Consider the following 26786-nt stretch of genomic DNA (forward strand, 5'->3'; position numbering starts at 1 on the left):
TTAGTAGCTACTAATAAAATAATACTATAGAATATATAATATTATAAAATTATATAGCTATAATAGAATATATAATATTATAAAATTATATAGCTATAATAGTAGCTACTAATATAGCTACTATGTGTTGCTGGTGGTTGTTGCTGTTGCTGCTGCTGTTGTTATTATTTCGTGCCTAACAAGTGATTCTTTGTATGTCTGTCATATGCCCTTCAGAAATTCTCAAGTATGATTTGCTTTAGTTGCTCAACCCAGCGATCCCACAAGGGAAAATGTCTAATATGCAAGGCATCTTCTATATTACATTTTTCTTATTTGGACAAAACAGGCAAACCACCTTAGAAGTGATTGAACTGATCACAAATGTGTTTATAATATTATGTGTGTGTATACCCCTAGGTAAATGTTACCAAGTAATTATCTGAAATGGCAAATGTTGAAAACAAATTAAAATAATTTTTGATCACTTCATCACAAAGATAACACTGACTAAAACAGCCCCTTCTCATATTTCATAACCTTCAGACTGTGGTAAATCACTTGCAATATTATTAAAGTATTTCACCATATATTTTATTTTTATAGTAATGAATCTGATATTCTCTACTCTCCTTTGTTTTCTTATAGATCATCCATATATCATTCATTCCATTCACTTAAAGCATCATCTTCATTTCCAGGTATTTCTGTTGGTGATTGGTCAAGAGAAGTTGAATCTTTGTATCTTGTTGAACTCAGCTCAGACTGTATCTCAGTTGTTGAGGCTTTTTCTCCCCAGAAAGACTTGACTGCCCCCCTGGAGAAAAAGCAGAAACAAAAAAAAGTCCATCAAGAACTGAAAACCAGGGGCGCCTGGGTGGCTCAGTGGGTTAAGCCTCTGCCTTTAGCTCAAGTCATGATCTCAGGGTCCTGGGATGGAGCCCCGCATCAGGCTATTTGTTCAGTGGGGAGCCTGCTTCCCCTTCTCTGTGTCAAATAAATAAATAAAAATCTTAAAAAAAAAAAAGAACTGAAAACCAAAACTAAGTAGATATATATAATTTTCTATATTTAAAAGTGCCTCCTTAGTCATAATTTATTTTTAGTTTGTGGTGTATCCACTATATTTATGGTAGTAAATGAGTCCTCAGACCATATTCATGTAAGTGTTAGAAATATTCTTTTAAAAAAATGAATTGGGGCACCTGAGTGGCTCAATTGGTTAAGTCTCTGCCTTCAGCTCAGGTCATGGTCCCAGGGTCCTGGGATCAAGCCCCACATTGGGCTCCTTGCTCGGCAGGGAGCCTGCTTCTCCCCTGCTTGCTTGTGCTTATTCTGTGTCTCTCTCCCTTCCTCTCTCTGTGTTAAATAAATAAAATCTTTTAAAAAATTAGAGTAGGTTACACTAACCAAGTTTTAGAGTTGTGAAAACTACAACTGAACAATACACATATTCATTCAAAACTTTTTTTTTGCAATTACTATGTAAAATTATAAACATTGCACATATTTCTCTCTCATGGTGGGAAGCAAGTCATGAGCTCAGGTAGCCTGATGTAGAATAGTTGCAGGAGGTATACGGGGTGTTGGACTGTTTCAAGACACATGTGGGAGACCTCATGGTCAGGGCTTTGGTTTCATCAAACAAGTGGGGAGGTGGGGACAACAAGGAGGACATCAAGTAAGGGTGATGACTCAGTTCAACCCTTCACCTACCAGTTTATAATTATGAAGATAAGTATAAAGATCACGAATATACAGATAATAACTCCTATGGTCAGCACAAAAACTAGGACTGCATCAGTGTCTGGTCGGCTTGATCTTTTTATTTGCAATTCTAGAGAAAAAACACACACCTGATGATTATTACCACTGGAAAAAAAAGAGATATATCTAAATGGAAACTTTATAGCTAAAAAAAACTGAAAAAAATTTAAACACAGAAGAATTGGTGGAAAGAAAGTTATTATTAGTAAACTTGACCATCACCTTTGAAATGTCCTTTTCAAACATGAAGAAAAGTCAAAAGAATTGAATAATGAATATCCTGTACTCCCACCACCTAGACACTACCATCAACATTTTGTTATCCATTTTACCCATCCTTTAACAAATTCATTGACCCATCTTATTTTTCAATGAATTATAAGATAATTTGCTAATGTCTGCACACTTCCCATAAAAATCTTCAACAGGCATATCAAACAAGTTCAATACTTGCTTACATTTTTTCTTTTGAAGTAAAATTTATGATGAATTGCACAAAGATTTTAAGTGTACATTTACTTAGTTTTGGCAAATGCAAACACACATATGTAATTCAAACCCTATGAAGACACAGAATATTGCTATACCCCATCAACTTCCTTGAGCCCCTCCCAATTAATTCCTGACACATCCTCCTGAGGGAACTACTCTACTGATTTTCTTTTCCACCACAGATTAGTTCTGCCTATTTTAGAACTTCATAGGAATGGAAACATACACTATGTATTCCTTCTTGCGAGGCTTTTTTACTCAGTCTGTTTTAAAGATACACCCATAATGTTGCATGTATCAACAGTTTTTCTTTTTTGTAAGTGAGTAGTATTCCAATTTGTTTATTCATTCTTCTACTGATGGACATATAGGCTGTTGCATCTTTAAGCCATCATAAATAAACTTCTATGAATATTTTTATGCAAGTTGTTTGCAAACATACATTTTTCACTTCTCTTAAATACCTAAGAGTGGAACTGCTGGGTCATAGGGTAGAGTTACGCTTTAGTTTTCCAAGAAACTCTAAGATCTTTGCCCAAACTGACTGTACTGGTTATACATGTTTTGTGAATTTTTTTCTCTCAGGTTTTAGCTTGCTTGTTCATTTTTCTAATGATTTCTTTTAATGGACTAAAGTTTTTAATTTTGATGAAGCCTAATTTATCAATGTTCCCTTCTATGGTGACTGTTTTCTGAGTCATAACTAAGTAACCCTTGCCTATTCCAGTATCATGCAGATTTTCTCCTGTGTTTCCACTTTAAAGATTTATGGTTTTAGATTTTACATTTAGGACAATGACATATGTCTAATTTTTATATATGTTGTAAGATAGGGTTTACAGTTTAATTTTACACAAATATCCACACAACACTTTTAAATTATTCTTTCTCAAATCTTTCTGCTTTTCCTGCAAATAAGTCTATTTAAGAAACACAGCCAATCTATTGTATGTATTATAACATTGCTACATTTTAAATTGGTGAAAAGCCAATTTGCATCAAATATTACTTACTTTATCAATTATATAGCTTTCTTGTGGTTCTTCTCAGTCCCCCAAATTATAGGATCCTAAAGAATTTGTGTGGAGAAGGACCAAAGAGATCACCAGATGGAACTACTGAATTACACAGATAAGTGAACCAACGTTCAGGGCCATTTAATGATTTGCCAAGCTATGTTTTATATATTGTAATATTTTAATTTTGGTAAGTACCACTCTACCAGAAGCAGTTTCCTATATGGGCACTCTCAATTGCTTATTTGTCTGGATTTTCATCCTACTCTTTAAACACCACGGAGTACAATTTTTCATTTTCCTTAGTAATTCCAGCGCTATAAACTCAATTAGTGATCTCACTAAATAGTTCCAAGTGTGACAGAGAAATCACATCATATCTATATTCCAACATTGTTGGATTTTTCAAATCTTTTTTTTTTATAATTTTAGATTGACAGAAGCAATGAGTTGGGTTTGTTTGTTTGTTTGTTTGTTTTTTAAGCTAAAATGAAAGATACTTTTTAGGATTAAAACCTGAGAAGAGGAAATGCAAAATTCCATTCCATTTATTCATTACCCTACAATACTAGCCACGAGAGGATGAAGAGTGAGAGGTATAAAGATTTTACTTTATTTCAAGGGTAGTCTTCTTGCAAGGATCACTTTTATATCTAGACTACTTTTATACCTAAAAAAAAAAATAGGCTGAATTTCCTTTTGAAATTTTTTAATGAAAAATAGACTGAATTTCAATATTCTCACTTCTTAGGAAAACTAAGCTAAGGTTTACATTAGTTTTCTAGGGCCACAATAACAGAGTACCACAAACTGGATGACTTAAATACAACAGAAATTTTTTGTCTCATAGTTCAAGAGGCTAAAAGTCTGAATGCAAGGTATTGGTAAGGCCACCCTCACTCCAAAGGCTCTTCCTTTCTTCTTCCTACTTCTGGTGGCCCCGGATGTTCCCTTATGGCTTATGGCAATATAACTCCAGTCTCTGCCTCTGTTTTCACATGGCTGTCTTCTCCCTGTGTGTCTTTGTGGCTTCACATGACATTCTCTTCTCTCTCATTCTGTATTTGTGTCCAAATTTCCCTCTTCTTATAAGGACACCAGTCATAGTGAATTAAAGACTCACTCTATACTAGTATGTATGACCTTATCTTAACTGAACAAATCACATCTGCAATGATTCTATTTCCAAACACAGTCACATTCTGAGGTTCTAGGAGTTAGGACTTGAGAAGGGAAACACAATTCAATCCATAACAATGCCTAATTATAAAGACAACTATTGTGGAAGTGAAAAATCTGATGTATAGAGGATGGATAGGAAATTTTCATTAATTAAACCATATTTACCCTAAAGATATTTCAATTGTGTACTTGTTTCAAGGTAGTACCATACTGTGCTGACATTTATAAACAAAATATTTGTTTGATGTCCAAACAGCCAAAAGGGTCTATCACAGTGGTATTCCCAATTGTCATTTCTAAAAGAACTAACTGATACCAAAGTGTTCTAGAAACATTTTGTCATTTAACCAGATCATGTACTGAGATGACAGAGCTAACCCACCAGCCTTGGACTGCTACAAGAGAGAAGTCGGGAGTTGGGGGAAATTGGAGGGGGAGACGAACCATGAGAGGCTGTGGACTCTGAGAAACAAGCTGAGGGTTTTGGAGGGGTGGGGGGATGGGTGAGCCTGGTGGTGAGTATTAAGGAGGGCACATATTGCTGGGTGTGATGCATAAACAATGAATCTTGGAACACTGAGAAAATAAAATAAAGTTTAAAAAAAAAACAAAAAAACTATTATGAGCTGCCAAGGCAAAAAAATAAATAAATTTAAAAAAAAATAAAAAAAATTTTAAAAATTAAAAAAAATTTTTTAAAAATAAGTAAATTTTTTAAAAAGAGATAAGTCAACTTTGTTTCATTTAAGGGCTAACATTTCAGGATCTGTGTTCTAGCCCTTAGCTTACACACTGTCAAATGCATATTGACTTCTATGAAACAAACTGAGGGTTACTGGAGGGGAAGGGGGTGGCGGGAATGGGGTAACTGGGTGATGGGCATTAAGGAAAGCATGTGATGTAATGAGCACTAGGTGTTACATACAACTGATGCATCAATGAACACTACCTCTGAGACTAATAATATACTGTATGTTAACTAAATTTAAATAAAATAAAGTAAAATTTTTTAAAAATCTTGCAATCACATGAGGAGCTATGGTCCTAATAAGGACTAGGCTGTGGGGACAAAAACCGAGAATGGCTCCCAAAAAGTTTTAATATACTGAACTAGTACTTACTGAGGTATTTTTTAGTTTGATGAGGTTTGGTCCTTTCTTGCCTTTTTTAGCACTTTATTGAAATTATCCTTTTAATAACACTTGATATCTAACTTAAGATTATGAGCTTTCACCATGAATGTTTTTTTTAAAGGTAGTAAAAACATTAAAGAAACTTATAGTTTATTTTTAAAAGTCAGCCCTGAAACACTTTAGCTTATTTCCATTTTAATAAAAAGTGTTATGCTGAAAAATAAACTATAGCATAAATTCTTTACTTGGGATTGAGAAAAAGCTTCAAGGAATCCATGAATTCTCTTAAAAAGTAGCTTTTAGCATATTTGTTTATGTGGGTATTTTTCTGGGAAAAACCTCCTGAGCCTTGATTGGATTCTCAAAAGAACTTGTGACCAAACCCCCTCATACCTTCAACAACGACAACCATAATAAAACGATTAAGCGCAAAATGAACAAAAATAATTGGATATATTAGATATCATAGTCTAAACTGAAAGGACATGCACATGGATCCATTTTGCAAGGGAAGCACAGTTTCTCATGTGTAAAATTATATTCAAGACAAGATTTGTTTTTTGTGACATATATTGAGGACTGCATTATTATTTCATCAAAAAATATTTTCTTCAAATGAATAATTTTTGAAGAACCAAGTTTTGATGTTTCTTAATTTTATTATTTTACTATATCAAAAATTTTGTAAGCATCCATGAGGATTCCATGTACCCGTTTTCACTTTTGTGATAGAAGTAAGAGATTATAAGTCAAGTTAGAGCACTGTTCTTTGGAGATGCTTCAGGAATGCACCAACTTCCCCAAAGTGAAACACATCTGACTCTACTTTGTGAAAAAGAAATTAAGCACCACCTTGTAGAAAGTCTAAATGATATAAACCAGTGGTTTCCCAGAGGTTGCCTCCAAACCAGCAATACCTAGGAACTTATTAGAAATGTAAACTATTGTGTCATCTCACCCTAGATCTACTGAATCAGAAACTCTGGGAGTGGGGCTATCAGTCTGGTTCAAGGAGCCCTCCAGATGATTTTGTTGCTTTTTAGAATTTGATATAAGCAAACCAAAACATTACTGGGCACTTACCACTTGTTGTATAGACTGTGAATTTCACAGATGCTATTATTTCATTATTATCCAAGGTAGAACACTCAAAAACCAAGGGATGAACTTCCCTGCGTACTTCCAGGATTGCTGAATCATTTGCAAGGATAATGGGTTGCTATTTAAAAAGGAAAAAAAAAAAGTGCCAACATTCTTCATGTAAACTTAAGATCAGGAAACAATTTATTTCCCATAAGGAAAGAATAGTCATTATCTCTCAGTCTAGGACAATAATTAATTATGCACATGGATTTTAGAGTCAGACAATCCAGACATCAATAATCCTACCACTTCTGCCTGTGTGACCCAGGACAAGATACACTCTGCTTCTCAGTTGCTTATCTGTAAAATGCGTATAATGATAAGGATTACCTCATAGATTGTTATGTGGGTTAAAAGAAACTGTAGCGCTTGATGTTGTCTGATATTTAATAAGCCCTCCATTAATGTTAGCTATTATTATCATCATCCAATTCCTATACATACAAATAAAAACTTTGCTTCCAAAATAGAATACTTTATATAAAAGGGATGTTTTTAATTCTGATAATAGCTGACCCCAAGACATATGTACAGTTTCAGCCCCACTTAATAATGCAATTATTGGGGCTGCCTGGGTGGCTCAGTGGGTTAAGCCTCTGCCTTCAGCTCGGGTGATGATCTCAGGGTCCTGGGATCGAGTACCACATCGGGCTCTCTGCTAGGCAGGGAGCCTGCTTCCTCTTCTCTCTCTCTCTCTCTCCTTGTGATCTCTGTCAAATAAATAAAATCTTTAAAAAAAATAATGCAATTATTATTGCATTAAAATCTAATTCAATTAAAATCTCAATAATAACGAAGTTGTAAGATGTTAACTTCATTTTTGCAAACTGCTTCTAAAGAGAGAGTTTTCTGATAGCCATCAAGCACTGGGAAAAAAATTTTATCACTCACTAGCAATCACCACGTTACATGTGTTTATTACTTACTTGGTCCGGCCTTAGAAGTTTCCAGATATATTTGAAGCGATTTACAGGAGATGTATGAATACATGCTAGTCTAACACTTTCAAGACTTTCTGAAACTGGTCTACCCCCTAAAAACAAGAAAAATTAAATACATATATACCATTAGGCATTATAAATTGTTTTATACAAAGGCTACTTTTAAAAGCCACTTTCAGTGTTAAAATCAACTATATGCTGGAAGTTCTCAAAATTATTATTGAGGGTTTGAATGTAGACGAGTAGAGAGGAGTGATGGATGCAAAGCAAAGTCACCAAAAGAAGTGGGTGGGAAATACCATAGCTGTGTTCCTTCAGCAGAAAAAATAGCAAGGGCAACGAGTTCAGTGATGTATTAGATTAAACTTTGAGATCTGCTAGTGGCTTTCAATTTACTGGTTAGGGACCACACCCCCGCCCCACCCTGACTAGAGATAATGAAATCTCAAAGTAGTATAATATGATAAAGAACAGCTTTCAAAGTTCGCAGTTTAAAGTTTGCCAATCTACTCATAAAATGTCATTACCAAAGTGTCAAAAGTGTTTCACTATAGGACAGCCTTGACCAGAGACCCTGAATATAATAAGTTTCCAGTGTATATTATGAAGACTATATGTTAAATTTTAGACATCACTGACAAATGTAAGGCAAAGGCAGAAAGGTACTCTGAGCTTTAACTGTCTAGAGAAGTGGAATTTTAAGTTTTATTATAATTTCCTTTCAATATATCAATTGCTCAATTCCTTCCACCCATGGCAACCTGAGGTTAAGGCTATTTCCCCAGAGTAAAGTCTTCCCCCTCATCTCCCTCCAATACAGAGTCCAACTCACAGCCACAATCTACTGGTCCACGGCATTCTTCTACCCGTACAATACACTTGGATTCACCTCCAGGGCATCCATTTGTTAGTATGACTTCTCTAATACCAACACCTTTGGTGAAAGAAATCAGCAAATGTTAAGAAAAATTCATTCCACTTTCTTTACTTTTCCATCTAGATCTTTTCTGAGACTCTTCTTCTAATTTCAGAAGTTAAATTCCTAAATTCAGACTGATAATGCTTAGAATATTTTTATGCCCCTCATTTTGAATTATTTCATAAAACAGCATTTCCCAAAGTAAGTTACATGAAACACTAGTTCCTCTAGTTGCCACCATAAGAAAAAGGATTCCAAAATTATACACATTGAAAATGATACATTAACTAAAATTAAATTGTCCTTCTTATTACAGGATTTGGGGGGAACTTTTTTTTAATATGCTAGTAAATTAATGAGCTATTCTGTGTGAAGTTGCATAGCTCTAAGATGTAAAATTTTTAGATTTTTAACACCTTTAAAATCAGAAATCAGAATTTATCTTAGAATTGACAGCATGTGACAAATAAGCAGCATTTCTCTTTTTTTAGAGGTGCATAAAATACGCTTCTCATAGCTGACCAAAGTCTTAGATTTGATGAAATATAGTAAGATGCAGGGTCTCCCAAATTTGTCTGGCCAAGGAAGTTTTAGAAGTGGTCTTGGAGCTCTGAAGGACAATCCAAAAATCACATTTTAAAACATAAATAAGGGGAGCCTGGGTGGCTCAGTGGGTTAAGCCTCTGCCTTCAGCTCAGGTCATGATCTCAGGGTCCTGGGATCGAGCCCCACTTTGGACTCTCTGCTCAGTGGGGAGCCTGCTTGCCCCTCTCTCTCTGCCTGCTGCTCTGCCTACTTGTTCTCTCTCTCTCTCTCTGTTGAATAAATAATTAATTTAAAAACACTTTTAAAACATAAATATATGCTTTTTAATATTTAGGTTGCTAAGATCTCTGTATTAAATAAAGGAGGACAAAGTATTAATGACCAAATTTCAATTTCTAACAAGATAATCTCTTGAATGCTATGGTGAGTGCTGTGAAGTGTATAAGCCTGAGGATTCACAGACCTGTACCCCTGGGGAAATAATACATTATATGTTAATTTTAAAAAGAATCAATCACATGCTCCACCAGCTGAGCCAGCCAGGTGCCCCTAAATTTAATAAATGTTGTCAAATACCTGAAATTATATTTTATTTGTTTGCATGTTCAATAAAACCTTATTTATGGGGAAAAAACAAGATACTCTCTTGAGAATTACCACACTTTTTTACAACAAGAAATCAAGTCTTTACTAACAGATCTCAGCTCTCCATTGGGTTTGCTTTTCACCACAGAATTCAGGAACATGATAAAATGTCCTATCTTGTCAAACATGTCCTATGGCAAGTGATCTGTGATAAGAGAATGCAGCCACAGGCTAAGGAACAATCCATCTTGATTTCCATGTCTACCAGATTCCCTCTTTCAGCCCCTAAAAATGTTAATCATAAACCCATTCTCCCATCCAAGTACTAACCAGGCTCGACCCTGCTTAGCTTCCGAGATCAGAGGAGATCGGGTGCATTCAGAGTGGTATGGCCATAGACATAAACCCATTCTCAAGGGCAAGGGAGAGTTGAAGTCTAGAGATGACTTAAAACAGTGCTTCTCAAACTTTAGAGTGCATGCAATCACCTGTGAATCTTATTAACAGGCAAATTCTGATTCAGTAGGTCTGGAGTAGGTTCTGAGATTCTGCATTTCTAACAAGCTCCAAGATGATAATGATGCAGCTGGTCTGTGAACCAAACTTTGAGTAGCAAAGGAGAGGACTCTACATGAGATAAGGAGATCAAAGGTTGGAAGAGGAACGATCTCTTTTCTTTTTAATTTTTCAGTTATAATTCTAGTAGAGTTAACATATAATGTCATATTAGCTTCAGGTGTACAATATAATGATTCAACAATTCTATACATTACTCAGTGCTAATCATAAGTGTACTCTTTGAGGAACGATCTCTTTTGATTAAAAGAGATGCCTAAGAATGGCTGCAGTATAGCGTCACTTGAATTTATAAAAAGTACCTCTCTAGATGCACAGCCTTATTCTGAAATGCATAAATATTTTCCAAGCAAGTTTATTTATGAATTTATTTAGCCAAATGCAGTTCATTGCAATAATGTGTGTAGGTGTGAGATTTTCTGTAACTCCAAGTAACACTAAAAATCTGCCTGGGTATTCCAGAAAAAGAAAACTTTTTGACTGCTAAAATACTGTTTTGAGAGTTCAATAGAATTTTCAACTAAGTGCTTTTGTTCCTCTAAATAGTTGTTTTAAACTGAAAATATTTTAAAATATTTTAGATGCAAAATGTTCCCTTTTAAGGTATCTTTCTCCTTAGAATTTATCAGCATCTGACATATTATATGTTTTAATATTACTGTTTTGGGTTTATTATGTTCAGTTAACCTATATACATCATTAGTTTTTTATGTAGTGCTCAATGATTCATTAGTTGCATATAACACCAAGTGCTCATCACAACACATATCCTCCTTAATAACCATCACCTGGTTATCCATCTTCCTCACCCCCGCTTCCCTTCCGTAACCCTTAGTTTGTTTCCCAGAGTCAAGAGTCTCTCATGGTTCGTCTCCCTCTCTGATTTCTTCCCATTTGGGAAGGGTTTCCCTCCCTTCCCCTGTGGTCCTCCGTGCTATTCCTTACGTTTCACATATAAGTGAAACCATATGATAATTGCCTTTCTCTGCTTGACTTATCTCACTTAGCATAATACACTCCAGTTCCTTCCATGTCAATGCAAATGGTAAGTATTCATCCTTTCTGAAGGCTGAGTAATATTCCATTGTATATACAAACCACATCTTTATCCATTCATCTGTTGAAGGACATCTTGGCTCTTTCCACAGTTTGGCTATTGTGGACATTGCTGCTATGAACATTGGGGTGCATATGCCCTTTCTTTTCACTAATCTGTATCTTTGGAGTAAATATCCAGTAGTACAATTGCTGGGTCGTAGGATAGCTCTATACTTCTTGAGGAACCTCTATACTGTTTTCCAGAGTGGCTATACCAGCTTATGTTCCCATGAACAGTGTAGCAGGGTTCCCCTTTCTCCACATCCTTGCCCACATTTGTTGTTTCCTATCTTGTTAATTTTTGTCATTCTAACTGGTGTAAGGTGGTATATCATCGTGGTTTTGATTGTATTTCCCTGATGACTAGTGATGTTGAACATTTTTTCAGGTGTCAGTTAGCCAGTCATATGTTTTCTTTGGAGAAGTGTCTGTTCATGTCTTCTGCCCATTTCTTGACTGGATTATTTGTTTTTTGGGTGTTAAGTTTGAGAAGTTCTTTAAAGATCTCGGATACCAGCCCTTTATCTGAAATGTCATTTGCAAATATCTTCTTCCACTCCGTGGGTTGCCTCTTAGTTTTGCTGACTGTTTCGTTTGCTGTACAAGAGCTTATCATCTTGACGAAGTTCCAAAGTTCATGTTTGCTTTTGTTTCCCTTGCCTTTGGGGATATGTCTTGAAACAAGTCGCTATGGCTGATGTCAAAGAGGTTACTGCCTATGTTCTCCACTAGGATTTTGATGGATTCATGTCTCACATTTAGATCTTTCATTCATTTTGAGTTTATCTTTGTGTATGGTGTAAGAGAATGGTCTAGTTTCACTCTTCTGCATGTGGCTTTCCAGTTTTCCCAGCACCACTTATTGAAGAAACAGTCTTTTTTTCCATTGGATATTCTTTCCTGCTTTGTTGAAAATTAGTTGAGGGTCCATTTCTGCACTGTCTATTCTGTTCCATTGATCTTTGTGTCTGTTTTTGTGCCAAAACCATGCTGTCTTGATGATTAAAGTTTTGTAACAGAGCTTGAAGTCAGGCATTGTGATGCCCCCAGCTTTGGTTTTCTTTTTCAACAATCCCCTGGCAATTCAGGGTCTTTCTGGCTCCATACAAATTTTAAGATTGTTTGTTCCAGCTTCATGAAAAAAGTTGACAGTATTTTGATGGGGATTACACTGAACATATAGATTGCTCTGGACAGCATAGATATTTTAACAATGTTTATTCTTCCAATCCATGAACATAGAATATTTTTCCATCTCTTTGTGTCTCCCTCCATTTCTTTCATTAAGTGTCCTGTAGCTTCTAGAGTATAGATCCCTTACCTCTTTGGTTAGGTTTACTCCTAGGTATCTCATGGGTTCTGGTGCTATTACAAATGGAATCAATTCCTTAATTTCTCTTTCTTCAGCTTAATTTTTGGTGTATAGAAATGCAACTGATTTTTGTGCATTGATTTTGTTATCTGCCACATTGCTGAATTACTATATGAGTTCTAATAACGTTGGAGTGGAGGCTTCTGGGTTTTCCACATAAAGTATCATGTCATCTTTGCCAATTTGAATGCCTTTTATTTCTTTTTGTTGTCTGATTGCAAGGACTTCTAGTACTATGTTAAACAATAATGGTGAGATTGGGCATCCCTACTGTGTTCCTGATCTTAAGGGAAAAGCTTTAAGTTTTTCCCCATTGAGAATGGTATTTGCTGTGGACTTTTCATAGATGGCTTTTATGCTATTGAGGCATGTTCCCTCTATCCCTATTCTATTGAAGAGTTTTAATTAGGAAAGGATAATGTATTTTGTCAAATGCTTTTTCTGCATCAACTGAGAGGATCATATGGTTCCTGTTTTTTTCTTTTATTAATGTGCTCTATCATGTTGATTAATTTCTGAATGTTGAACCATACTTGCATCCCAGGAATATATCCCACCTGGTTGTGGTGAATAATTCTTTTTGATAGAGATCACAAGTAGGCAGAGAGGCAGGCAGAGACAGAGGAGGAAGCAGGCTCCCTGCTGAGCAGATAGCCCGATGTGGGGCTCGATCCCAAGACCCCGAGATCATGACCTGAGCTGAAGGCAGAGGCTTAACCCTCTGAGCCACCCAGGCACCCCATCCTTTTGGAAGGAACTCAAAACACTTGGAAGTTAAAGAACATCTGCTAAGGAATAAGTGTGTCAACCAGGAAATTAAAGAACTACTTAAACAATTTATTGAAACTAATGAGAATGAAAACACAATGATCCAAAACCTATGGGACACTGCAAAGGCAGTCCTAAGAGGGAACTTCATAGCCATCCAAACATCTCTCAAAAAATTAGAAAAATTCCTAATGTACAAGCTAATCTTACATGTAAAGGACCTGGAGAAAGAATAGCAAATAAGGCCTAAACCAAGAAGGAGAAGAGAAACAATAAAGATTAGACAGAAATCAATGAAATATAAACCAGAGAAACAGTAGAACAGGTCAATGAAACTAGAACCTGGTTCTTTGAAAGAATTAATAAGATTGATAAACCTCTGGCCAGACTTATCCAAAAGAAAAGGGAAAGGACCCAAATTAATAAAATCATGAATGAAAGGGGAGAGATCATGACTAACACAAAGGAAATAGAAACAATTATTAGAAATCATTACCAGCAACTATATGCCAACAAATTAATCAATCTAGAAGAAATGGATGCATTCCTGGAAACTTATAAACTACCAAGACTGAAACAGGAAGAAATAGACAATCTGAACAGACCAATAACCAGCAAGGAAATTGAAGTAGTAATCAAAAACCTCCCAAAAAACCAGAGTTCAGGGCCAGATGACTTCCCGGAGAATTCTACCTAACATTTAAAGAAGAAATAATACCTATTCTACTGAAGCTGTTTCAAAAAAATAGAAGTAGAAGGAAAACTTTCAAATTCATTTCATGAGGCCAGTTTTAATATTATTTTTTGTCTTTGCCCCTATAAACACTCCTTGAAGGCAAGGAGTTTCCTCTGCTTTTTTCTAGCTCTTAAAACAATACATGACACATAGTGGGCAAAATTCAAAACATCATTTGATGAATGAATAAATATATAATTTCTGAAACACATCTTTAAATAATAGAGTAATACAACAAAAATTACTAGAATTCCCGTAAAAATAATTCTGTGAAATTTCTCAAGGCAGCAAAGTAAATTACAAATGAATATTCACAAGTTTATTACATTTGTGACTGACCCACTAAGGTTAAGGTAAAAAATGGGTTTAAAATTATCTCAACAGGGGCACCTGGGTGGCTCAGTGGGTTAAAGCCTTCAGCTCAGGTCATGATCCCAGTGTCCTGGAATCGAGCCCCTCATTGGGCTCTCTGCTCTGCAGGGAGCCTGCTTCCTCCTCTCTCTCTCTCTGCCTGCCTCTCTGCCTACTTGTGATCTCTGTCAAATAAATAAATAAAATCTTTAAAAAAAATTATCTCAAGGGACAGAAAGTAGAATAATGATTGTTAGGGACTGGGGGGAGGGGAGAACAGAGAGTTAGTGTTTAATGGGTATGGAGGTTTTACTTCAGGATAATGAAAAAGTTCTGGAGATGGTTGGTGGTAATGGTTACACAACAATGTGAACATGTTTAATGTCACTGAGTTGAATATTTAAAAATGGTTAAAGTACTAAATTTTATGTTAGATTTATTTTGCCACACTAAAAATATGTTAACTCAAATATAAATAATTCAGGTATATTTCTTTAAAAAAATCATTCTGCTCTAGGTCTGCATGGATTTTTCTGTCTTCTTACCATTTGGTTTTTGTCTTTCCCTAACTTCACTATCCTTTTTCCAAGGCAGTTCTATTTAGAATAAACTTAATTTCACTGTGAATTATCTATTGTCTTCTCAGTAGTTCTCAAAGTGGTTGTCAAAAGATAGTCTTCTAACCAGCAGCATCAGCTTTATTTGTGAACTTGTTTAGAAATACAAATTCTTGGGTCCTCCAAAGGCCTAGTGAGTTAGTAACTCTGAGGTAGGTCCAGCAGTCTGTGTTTTAACAAGCCCTGTAGGCACTTAGGGTGAACACTTTAGTTTGAGAAACACTGGTCTATTATAGTATGTGTAGCCTTAATCCCACCCCCATGTAAGAGACTTTATGTCCAGTTTCCATTCATCTTATAGTTTTTGAATATTGTCTTCCCCCCAAAAAGCTAATACCTCTTTTCTCCAAGACATAACATATGAATTGGAGAAATGTAGATTTTAGAAGAGACTATTACAAATAGGCAAACTTCTTGATTTGCCATACAGTGTGTGGGAAGACATCTGTGAGATGCATCAGAAGATCCTTCAGCTTCTGAACATCTGTGAGATAAAGTTTTTCTTGGTGAAGGCAGTTTATTCCAAAAAAAAATATAGGGGCTGGCTTAAAATAAGACAGGTTGTGAACTGAAAATATCTTACCTTTCAAGTTTTGTGTATAAATTATAGTTTGAGAGGTAAATGCAAGTACACAAATTACAAACAAAAATTGTCAGTTTTTACCTTCTTCCCCCCCACCAAATATAATATTGTTGATTTATCTGCTCTTTGCTACTTACCACATGTAACGGTGCACATCCCAAATTCTACTTCTTTGACTACTGTTGTATTTGAAACTAAACATAAAGTGCAAAGATACATTATTTAATCATATGAAAACTTCTCAAAGGGAAATACTCTTACTTGAGGATAAGGGATAAAAGCACTTATCATATGGGAAGCAGATAGTTTTTAGTTTTACTAAATCAGAAAAGCAATGTCTTTCCTAATATATATTTTCTATTATTGCTTAAATCAAAAGAAGCTTAAACCTTTGAAATGATGAGTTAAATCATATGATCTCCCTGATATGAGGAAGTGGAGATGCAACATGGGGGGTTAAGGGGGTAGGAGAAGAATAAATGAAACAAGATGGGATTGGGAGGGAGACAAACCATAAGTGACTCGTAGTCTCACAAAACAAACTGAGGGTTGCTGGGGGGAGGGGGGTTGGGAGAGGGGCTGGGATTATGGACATTGGGGAGGGTATGTGCTGGGGTAAGTGCTGTGAAGTGTGTAAACCTGGCGATTCACAGACCTGTACCCCTGGGGATAAAAATATAGTATATGTTTATAAAAAATAAAAATAAAAAATAAATTTAAAAAAACATTAAAAAATGATGAGTTAAATTAGAAAATACTTTGAAAAGGTCTATATTTAAACTTTTATAAAATTAAAAATAATTTTTTTCATCAGCTCAGTACATGGCGAGCTAAAGCTCTATAGATCAAAAAAAAAAAAAAAAAAGCCTGCCAATCAATTGTGAGGCCCAACTTTTTCTATTCTCTATTTTTCAGAAAGATTTGAATGCAACATTTCCATCCAAAAATAAGTCCTTATACCAAAAATCCATTAAAATTATGTTGTAGAATGGTTCTACACATTCTTAGGTTAAGATGATAAACTATTTCCAAGAATTTATTTCAACACTTTATTTAGCAGGATAATTTAGGAATATAAATGTATTTGAGTAGTTAAGTATTGTTGATTTTTAAATCACAAGTTTCTCTGTTTCTAATTGTTCTGAAGTTTGGCATTATTTCCACCAGCTATAGGATATAACCAATTCTTCATAGCAGATTAGGACTAATATCTCAAAATAAAAAAATATTACATGAGGTATTAAAATTTTTTTAAGCATTGTATCCTAAATTAACAATATTACATGGGAAAGTGCAATGGAATTGAAGTCCAAATTGCTGTTTCTACAACTAATCAACTGAGTTTGAGCAAATTACATAAACTCTGTCAGGCCTAGTTAGCTATTCTGCAAAAATTTGGAAAGGAGAATCTATCTTATTTGATGGTTCTCTAATGAGAATATTTGTAAGAATTAAATGAGACAACATAGGTGAAAACATTCTGTAACTTTAGTGCTATAAACATGCTTAAGATATCATAACTTCACACTCAGTGCACATCACATTTTCCTATTCTGATTTCTGTAAGACAATACCTTCATAAACACTGCTATTCTATACTTACAAGCACCAAATACAGTTCCCTGAATGCATCGTATGCTCTTGATGTATGTATGCTAAATAAATCAATATTGACTTTGGAAAATGATTCAGACTATCAAGATCAATTTTGAAATGATGTTTTTGGTTGAGATGCCTGGATACTTTCTGTTGGCACATTATGAGATATAAATTAAAAGCTTAATCTTGAACATAGAAAACACAGGTAGGAGAATGAGTTAATACCTTTAGACTTTTATAACCTCTTTTCAAAAGTCACTAAAAAACTATTAATTAATCAATCAGCCCTATGTTCACTACCTATGCTACTTTGAGAAAGTTACTCAAGTTCTCCTAACTTCAAAACAATTGGATTTAATAAGATGATCTCTGAAGTCCCTTTTGGCTTTGAGTGCCCATTAGGTCATTCAATGTCCTCCATTTTTTATGGGAATCCTATCATGGTGGGTCAGAGAAATTACATGTATCCAGACTTTAGTGTTGTATTTGTCAAAATTTTCTGTTATATACCAGAGTAAAAAGGAAAAATATGGTCTGAATTTCAATAAATTTTTAACTGTAACTCATTAAACAGTAATATCCACTGATGCTAACTGGTTGGTGTTAATGTGTAAGGAATAATGTGTCACAGGATTCTGTCCTATTTAATATTTTTATTAATGACCTAGAAAATACTGGTATCATACTGACTGAGTCCACAGATTCTGAAAAACTAGGAAAGATATCAAATATGTTCGGAGATAAATCTGGCTCTAAAAGTGCCACAGTGGAATACTGCATGAGTCTAACAAAATGAAACCTTAAGGAAGTAAGTCTTGCACATAGAGCTGAAAAGTAACTGTCCCCAAAATATGATAGGCGGTCTTAATTTGATAGAATAGGTGAAAATGAGTGGAGATTTCAATAGTAAGTTCAATAGGCATCAAGACTGTGAAGAGGCCACCCTAAAAATCTACTTGGTTTTTAGACTGATAAAAGCCTGTCATCCATAACGATGGAGATAATGATTCTACACTTTTTTTGTTCTGACCAGATCTTGGAATGTTTTCTTCAATTCTGGACAGCACAACTTTAACTGTTGGTATATACCATCAGGGTCCAATATTAATTTTTGAATCCCTTTTTTAAGAGTTAATATATAAGGTTGATATTTCATAACTTTTATTCTTCCTTAGAGGTGCTCCAAGAAAAAAGAGAAAATACAGTTATATTTATATAGGATAAAACTTAAAGAATGAAACTCATTCTATTTTGCAATTATTATGTAGGTCTATTGTTGGTCCCTTTTATAAATGTAAGGATATAGGTATAGGAGAACTATAAATCTAAGGGCATAGGTATAGGTACACCCATCGATTTATAAAAGTTTATAGAGTATACAGAAAGTATAAAAGGTGTAAAAGGTATGGGGAAGTATAAGAGGTAGGAGTATAAATCTAACACAATATTTTAGTAATTTTTCCTACATTTTTAAACATTTTGTTATTTCATCATCCATAATGATGGATTTTATTATTTCTTATTGATTATTCCCAACTATGTGTTTTTAAAGGATATAATAAATAATATGGAATAATATTGGAATATTAAATATTAGTTATAAAATGGAAGAAAGTTTGGAATTGCCTAGAAGGATGATGAAATTATAAAATAAATCATAGCTGTTAAAGAATCCTTTGTTTTCTTATTTCTTTGCCCCTAGTATTGCATTGTCTTTCAGGAAGATAGAAAAGAACTCTGGAGACACCTTTCTGGAAGTCTTTTTCAGCTTGCACTGAACACAGTTGAAGTTTTTGAATTTTTCATTCTTTTTTTTTTTTTCGGTCCATTAAAGGTAAAAAGAAAATTGACAGATAAAAAACTTCACAGTTGTTGGATTAATCAGAAGATAAACAGAGAGCAGCACCTTACATGCTGATGATGGTGAAACTGATTGCATAAGCAAAATGAGTGAGAGATGATGGTAACTTAGATAACTATCCTAGATGAATTTTCTCTAACTCAAGAATCAATGAATTAATATTTCACTTCTAAGTATGAAAAGGATATATGGTATTCTCATCTAGTTAGTCTTTCAATAGGAAGGACTTGATCCTGAAATGTTTTGTGAAAAGAAGCTGGACCATACTGCTTTGCTAAAAGGTTATGGACAACATTCTTTCTTCTTTAAAGCTGTTTATCCACCAAAATTTACTTGATAACAGGTTTGTAAATGGACAGATCATGATGGCAGGTATGTAAACAAAGGTGATTAAAAGAAAATAGATGATGTAGAAATGAATAAAATTCATTGGACCAATAATTCTAACTGATGTTTTTAAGCCTAAAATGAAAACATTTTGCAATCATGGAGTAAATAACATGGTAGTCTCCTCATCAACAAAATACATAGCTTCAGTTTTCAAAAGTATTGTGTGTTGACGATGCACAAAGTAATAAACTAGAATCTATTAGAGATGTACTTGAAGTCTGGAATCAGTACTTATAAAATGGATACATTCCAGACTCATAAATAACAGTTAGTGAGCATTTAGTTGCTTTCAAAGTATCTTTCCCATTTGGGATATATATATCTTCAAAACCAGGAAATATGGAATAAAAATTTGGAGTTTTCCATATTTACATTCTCACTAAAATTTCAAATTTGTTTTCATTAACCCTTTATTCTTACCTTTGTAAATTACTTGTAAAATGCCTTAAAAGTTAAAAAAAAATGTCCATTTGATAGCAAATAGTAATGAATGTTTTTGTGGTCCATTGAGAGTTAAAAGGGGCTTTGTCAAATTTTAATAATGGCTCTGGAAATTTTCCAATCTTACACACCTCCGACTGTTTACAGTTCTGAATTCTCACTCTCCCCAGAAAAAGCAACTGCGCATAAAATTGTACATAGAAAATTCCAAAGTTCACAGATCAGGAAACTGAGACAAGAGAACAAGTAACTTGCCTACATTTTAATTTGTATCCAAGACAACATAACTTTATTGCCTGGGTTTAGCTTACTCTATTTAGCATTTTACAGGTAGAACAGTTCAGTACTAAAACTAATTCAACCACTTTTAAAACTAGACTGAAGCAACAGCTATTAAATTTTAGAACATGTTTGTTGTCTAGTCTCTTTCACATTTCCAAAGTCAAGGACCTCTCCAAGCTTCTTGTAATCTAATGTTGCGAAGGCAATGCAAACCTCCACCCCACCATTAACCTCAGATGGCTAATTTCTTTCCATAGCTGAAAACCACTGTCATCAGGAAATAAAAGAAAAGCAGATAAATACAACACCTATTCTATATGTATAGAAAACAAGAGATTGCCAGGGATAGTAAAAGAATCTTGGCCGGTTTATTTACAGGGAAAGGGGATCATTTCTACTGATTTTAAAGGCTGCAAACCAGCAGCTGGACTTCTACCTACCAGGATGTGAGTTACTAACCAATATAACATGTATAATAGCTTGTCAAGTTTTAGTGCTTAATGAGCCAGCAGAATAAGGCAAATTTATGGACCAAGCACAGTCTCATTCTCCAGGTACCCAACAAAACCACTAGTTGCTTGGAAGTTGAGTGTACAAATCTTACACCACCACACTACAGAGGTGCTCAAGTATAGACCTGCATGAAGCTGACAGGGGGCTTCTGGGCATTTTTGCAGCATTTTGGTCTAAGATGTGTCACAGTAAGGGGAATTCTTAATTCTTTTGAGTTCCAAGCTAAAGAGCAAACGTGGAAAGGAGTAAGACCTCAAGCAATTTGGAACAGGAAAAAAAAAAAAAATCTACAATGGGAAAGAAAAACGTGTAACTGCAAGGAGTCAAAATAATTCCCGTGGATGAGAGGTTACTCCTGACTCGTACCCCTTAAAAAAGTGGAGGGGGAGCATCTTTTTCCTTCTCTAGAGCAATATTTAGCAGCAATTCTGTAACAACTTTTATGTACATGCTTATTTGTTTTTCTTGCTGTGGCCTTGGAGAATTAGCACATTCTGTTCAAGGCCATTAGGCATATGAAAAAAGTATAAATTCGAGGCTGTCTGCAAGAGAGCTCTACGGATGTTAATAGGGATAATAATTCTCATTGTCCTCGGACCGAGGGCAGGGCTTTGCCCTCAACTGGCCCCTGTCAAGGAGCCTCCCGTCCTCACCATCCTCCTCAGCCACAGACTGGGCTTCGTTCTCAGCCTCCCTCTCGCTCTCGGTCTCCTCCTCCGCCTCATTCTCGCCCTCGGCCTCGCCCTCGCGGGCCAAGCCGGGATCCTGGGCGGCGGCGGTGACGTTCGTCCCACAGGCGGACTGGAGGCCCGCCAGGAGCAGCCAGCCGACCGTCAGTAGCAGCCCGCTGGAGCAGCCCGCGCCCCCGGGGCTCATGGTTCTCGGCCCCGACGGCCGACCAAGGCGCAGTCGCAGCCGCCGGCTCCTGACAAGAGGTGCGTCGAAGACAGGAGCCGCCAGACTCCGAACCCCAGAGCCGCGCCAGGCAACCATTGAGGCGTCACGGCTCGTCACCGGCGAGCAGAAGGCCACTTGCGGTCCAAGTGCCGTTGGAACACGCGCGGGGTCGCCCGTCGCACCTCGTTCGGCACTTCCGACGGCGCTTGGGCCGCGCCGCTTGCTTTCCGGCGTCGCAGGTGCGCGAGCGGCGGCGGCAGCCGCGCGCACGGCCTCGGTTACTAAGCAACCCGCGAGCCACAGCCACTGGTGTTTCTCGCTCACGCTTCTCTCCTATGAGAGACCTTCGTCCTTCCTACGTGTACTCCTCTGCAAACCATATCCCTAGACCCTGAAGCATTCTTCGTGTGACTTGGTTTCAAATTCCTCGCACAGATTATCCAACTCGTCATGTATCAAGAAGGATTTGTCATAGCCTTATTAAGTACGGTGCCCCAAACTAGATCCATATCTGCAGGAGAGGCTTGATTTGCAGAGGATATAGGAAGCGCTTTCTTTCTCGGATTTGAATCTTTTGTTAATGATACACTTGAGTGTGTGTTTCTGTTTTAAGATTTTGTGCTGTTTCATCAATTCCATGTGGGCCTTCTTCATGCTAGATTGGGGGATGGGGAGAGAGTGGAAGAGGGGAGCCTGCAACTATTGTCAAGCTTTTTCTACTCCATTCCATATTTGGATAGCTGATGTTTTGGGAACCAAATCTAGAATGTAACCTTTGTCCCTGTCAGTTTCTGTCTTCTTGCTTTTGTGCCTGTTTTTTAAGCCTCGCTGATGTTTTTTTGACCTCTCATTCTGCTGTCTTATATTAGATATTCCACCCAGGTTTGATTTGGGAAATATGTTTCTTTCAGGTCACTAACACAAATGTTAAAAAGGGTAACAGGCCAAGAATAAAGTGCTAAAAGGCCACTCTCTGACAATAATCCATTAACCCACACATTGATTTAACCCAAGAATCAATTATTTTACCAAAAAGAAATCCTGTCTTTTGCTAAAGTTGAATTAGACTAGAAGCAAGAATACCTTGGCATTGCCACTTGAATCAGAAAATCTTAGAGGTAAGTACAATTTCCCCCTACTCTCTTAATGGTATTCAGTATCTATATGTCCAATTATATTATAGAAAGAAAGAAATTCCATTAAGTTCCTTCCATTGGTGGTGGTAATTTCAACAAGTCTGCTTTAATTAATTCAGGATTCTTTAGGAATAGAAACATAGACTTTTTGAGTCAGAAGTTTAGAAATCCTATAATACTCCAATCCCCTAATTTTTAAGTAAGGAGATTAAGAACTGGCTGCTCAGGTAAGATCATCCAGCAAATTATTATTATTATTTTTTAAAGATTTTATTCATTTGACAGAGAGATCACAAGTAGGCAGAGAGGCAGGCAGAGAGAGAGGGGGAAGCAGGCTCCCTGCTGAGCAGAGAGCCGGATGTGGGGCTTGATCCCAGGACTCTGAGATTATGACCTGAGCTGAAGGCAGAGGCTTAACCCACTGAGCCACCCAGGTGCCCCCAGCAAATTATTTTTAAAGCAGTGTCTCACAACCATATCTACTGAATGCTCATTCAGTGCTTAGTGATTCATAGAATATAAAGTTAACAATGAAGAAGCATTCAGTGGGGTAATTGAGAGTTAAGAGTTCAAGGACTAAAAAAAAAAATTAAGGCTGAATTTTTTTTTATCTTGTTATTCCAAATTTGAGTAGATCTAACAGCTACAATGTGGTAGTAAGAGAATATTGGTGAATAGATGACGAATAGAATATTGATGAATATTCAGTAGATTTATATATGAAATTTGAGACAGAGCTCATTTGCCTATGCTTCTATATGATATTATCCCATACTTTGGGGTTTAACGTCAATTCCTATGGGACATGGGCTGAAGAATAACCTACTGCAAAGCAAACTTAAGGCATAAACTCTGGCGTTTGGAACATATGTACATCCAGCAAAGGAAGACTAAGAGATAAGCAAGTAACTGGGAAAGGTGTTAGGAGGGTCTTTAGAGCCACTTATTTATAAAAAAAAGTAGATTACTTGAAACAAAAGCAGGAATTTTTATTTGCATTTTTCTTACAAAGTCTTCTAGCTGAGATAAGTAAAAGATAAGTACTGCTAAAACTGATCAGTATTAAAGTCTGAGTTGGTACTGGGAGGGAGTCTCTGGTAATATTCTATATTAACTAAAAATACCATAAAATACTATAGTGCCTGAGAAGATTAGGAGGGAAAATAAAGTGGGAAATTTAGGAATGATCTTGAAATAAAAAGACCTTTGTGTCATGGTCAAATTAATAAGTCAAAATTTTTCCTTTTTAAATGCTGAGAAAAATATTGTTTTCAAATACAAACTTTGGAAAGAAGATCTCTGGTGGGTTGCTGGGTGGTACGGTCTGTTAAGTGTCAGGCTCTTGATTTGATCTCCGGTCATGATCTCGGGGTCCTGATTGAACCCCACGTCTGGCTCCATGCTGGGCACGGAGTCTGTTTAAGATTCTTTCTGTCGGGGCGCCTGGGTGGCTCAGTGGTTGGGGCCTCTGCCTTCGGCTCAGGTCGTGGTCTCAGGGTACTGGGATCGAGTCCCGCATCGGGCGCTCTGCTCGGCAGGGAGCCTGCCTCCTCCTGTCTCTCTCTGCCTGCCTCTCTGCCTACTTGTGATCTGTCAAAAAAAAAAAAAAAAAAAAAAAAAAAAAGATTCTTTCTGTCTTCTTTTCCCTCTGCCCCTCCCCTCTGCGCACTCTCTCTCCCTTAAAAAGAAGAACAACAACAACAACTACAACTACAACAACAACAACAACTGTAGTATTTCACAGGCAACATTGTTGAGTGCTTCAAAAATCAATTTAGGACACATTTTTCTGAAAATATTCTTTTTGGGTAAAGGAAGTCCCATAAACTCTAAGATACGTAATTTAACTCAAGGAAAAATTAATGACCAAATAAACAGCTTCAAAGATAACCTAAATGAAAATTAAAGGTCTCAAAAAGGAGCTAAAAGACTTTACTCTGAAATAAAGAATGTTAAAATATTATCTCTAATAGCAACAATACAAATCACTCATAAAATACTGTGAATATTGTGTTATTCATCTAAGTTATAAGAAAAAGTATATCTGTCCTCAACAAACTTACACTATCTCCAGGTGAAGCCACAAATAAGTGAAAGGTAAATATTGAGGACACACTATCAAAAGGGGTTGACCCTAATCTAACCTTTGGATACCAAGGACCAAGAATTACATCCTCAGTCTTCAGACCTGCCTCACTTCAATTCATTCATCTCCTCTTACCCTGCCTGGCAGTCTTCTGTAACTCTTCACCACTCCACCCAAAAAACTATCTCATCTCTCCTCGCCTGACTTTACCTTGAACTTCCTTTGTGTGAGTAAACTTGGCATACCCTCAAGGTGGTAAAATTCCTTTATCTGACAAGGGGAGTTAGAGAGGAGAAGGGAGTTGAGGGAAATTGGAAGGGGAGGTGAACCATGAGAGACTATGGACTCTGAAAAACAATCTGAGGGTTTTGAAGGGGGCGGGGGGTGGGAGGTTGGGGGAACCAGGTGGTGGGTATTGGAGAGGGCACGGATTGCATGGAGCACTGGGTGTGGTGCAAAAACAATGAATACTGTTACGCTGAAAATAAATTTAAAAATTAAAAAAAAAATAGGTAGATTGCTATAAAAAAATTCCTTTATCTGATCCCATTATCCACCTTAGAGGACCTCAAAAGTGCTCTAAAAAGAAACACCAATTTGAAGATTGGTGATAAAAACACAAGATAACAAAGGCCTAAATAAAGGATCGCCATAAAAATGAAAAAAGAAATGAATGAAACTACAAAGGAAGGATTCACAAAATAGAGTGACTAGCCGCCTAAAATAGATGAGGGAGAGGAGCCAAGTAAAGGGAATTAGGAAAATCAGTAGGTGTTTTATTTAGACAGGTTAAGTTGAAGATCAAAAGGTTAAGGTTAAAGTTAAGTTGGAGGTATCAAAGGAAGTCAAGTGGAAATATCCAGTGGGCAGCTTGAGATGACCACACACACACACACACAACCAGAAGAGAAAAACCACTGCCAGTGAAAAGATGACCATGAAAAATGCATATGTACCTCCAGTTAATATAACGGTTCTAAGTATTGCTATAACATTACTTTACAAAGTTACTAACATTGCTGTATTTATGAAAATAGGTGTCTGGGAGATAAATTTACTTTCACATTAATACTCTTGAATTGATAAAAAAGGATTCCACATTATAATCCCCCAGAGAGAAGGCCCTCACTTTTATCCTATTTACCATTAAAAAAAAAAAAAAACCAACAATTTCTTCTTCCTGATGCAAGTTTCTAAAAACAGAATTTCTCTCCTATATTTTCGTTTGGCACCCTTACCCCTGTTGTGACCTCGTTCTGTGTCCATCAGTTAGAACTGTATTTCTCCACAGTGGAGGAATTTTGTGGTAGAAACTCTAGGAAGCCCCCTGGATTTTTGTATATAGGAATGGTAGTTTCAAATAGTCACATCATCTCAAACTATCACATGTTCACTTATTAGTTTCATGCTCTTATTTCAGCCTCACCCTCTCCCACCCCTTTATTTTCTCATCTAATGCAGCTGCCCACAAAGGCCCTTCTTTTTAAAAGCCTTACAGCGATAAGAATTTACAAGGTTTCAGGGAAAGAGGAGTGCCCAAAAGATGTTCTTTCTCTACTTTAATAACAAGGGTTGAAAAGGCCTTTGAAAATTAAATCATATTCTAGAGAAATGTGGTCTCATTTTGTGAAAGTAAGTGTTGCATTGTGAATAAGTCTTGATAGAAGGCAGATGGTAACTCTCAAATCCCTCTATTTATAGGGCTTTCTAAGCCACATTTTCTATGATTGAATAAGGTGCCCTGTCTGTAATTATTCAGGTTATAGGTGCGCAGCCC

General features: G+C 36.2%; 1 protein-coding gene across 1 annotated transcript; it reads right to left on the minus strand.

The window, feature by feature from the left end:
* Positions 1-639: 639 nt before the first annotated feature.
* On the minus strand, positions 640-21883 carry LOC111158843 (sperm acrosome associated 1). Its single transcript, XM_022521124.1, has 7 exons — positions 21544-21883; positions 15942-15998; positions 8486-8587; positions 7639-7745; positions 6653-6788; positions 1696-1816; positions 640-796 (listed from the first exon to the last, which is right to left on the minus strand). Exons 1-7 carry the CDS (start codon positions 21881-21883, stop codon positions 640-642), a joined length of 1020 nt encoding a protein of 339 aa, XP_022376832.1.
* Between the last annotated feature and the right edge of the window lie 4903 nt (positions 21884-26786).

This window comes from Enhydra lutris, unplaced genomic scaffold, assembly GCF_002288905.1.
Source record: "Enhydra lutris kenyoni isolate GAN:26980312 unplaced genomic scaffold, ASM228890v2 scaffoldscaffold63, whole genome shotgun sequence".
Classification (NCBI taxonomy): domain Eukaryota; kingdom Metazoa; phylum Chordata; class Mammalia; order Carnivora; family Mustelidae; genus Enhydra; species Enhydra lutris.

Coding starts and splice junctions, on each gene's coding strand:
- LOC111158843 (XM_022521124.1), bottom strand. CDS start 21,883: ATGGTTGCCTGGCGCGGCTCTGGGGTTCGGAGTCTGGCGGCTCCTGTC. Junction 15,999..21,543: donor GTCTGTGGCTGAGGAGGATG/GTGAGGACGGGA, acceptor CTTTATGTTTAG/TTTCAAATACAACAGTAGTC. Junction 797..1,695: donor ATCTTCATAATTATAAACTG/GTAGGTGAAGGG, acceptor CTTTTTCTCCAG/GGGGGCAGTCAAGTCTTTCT.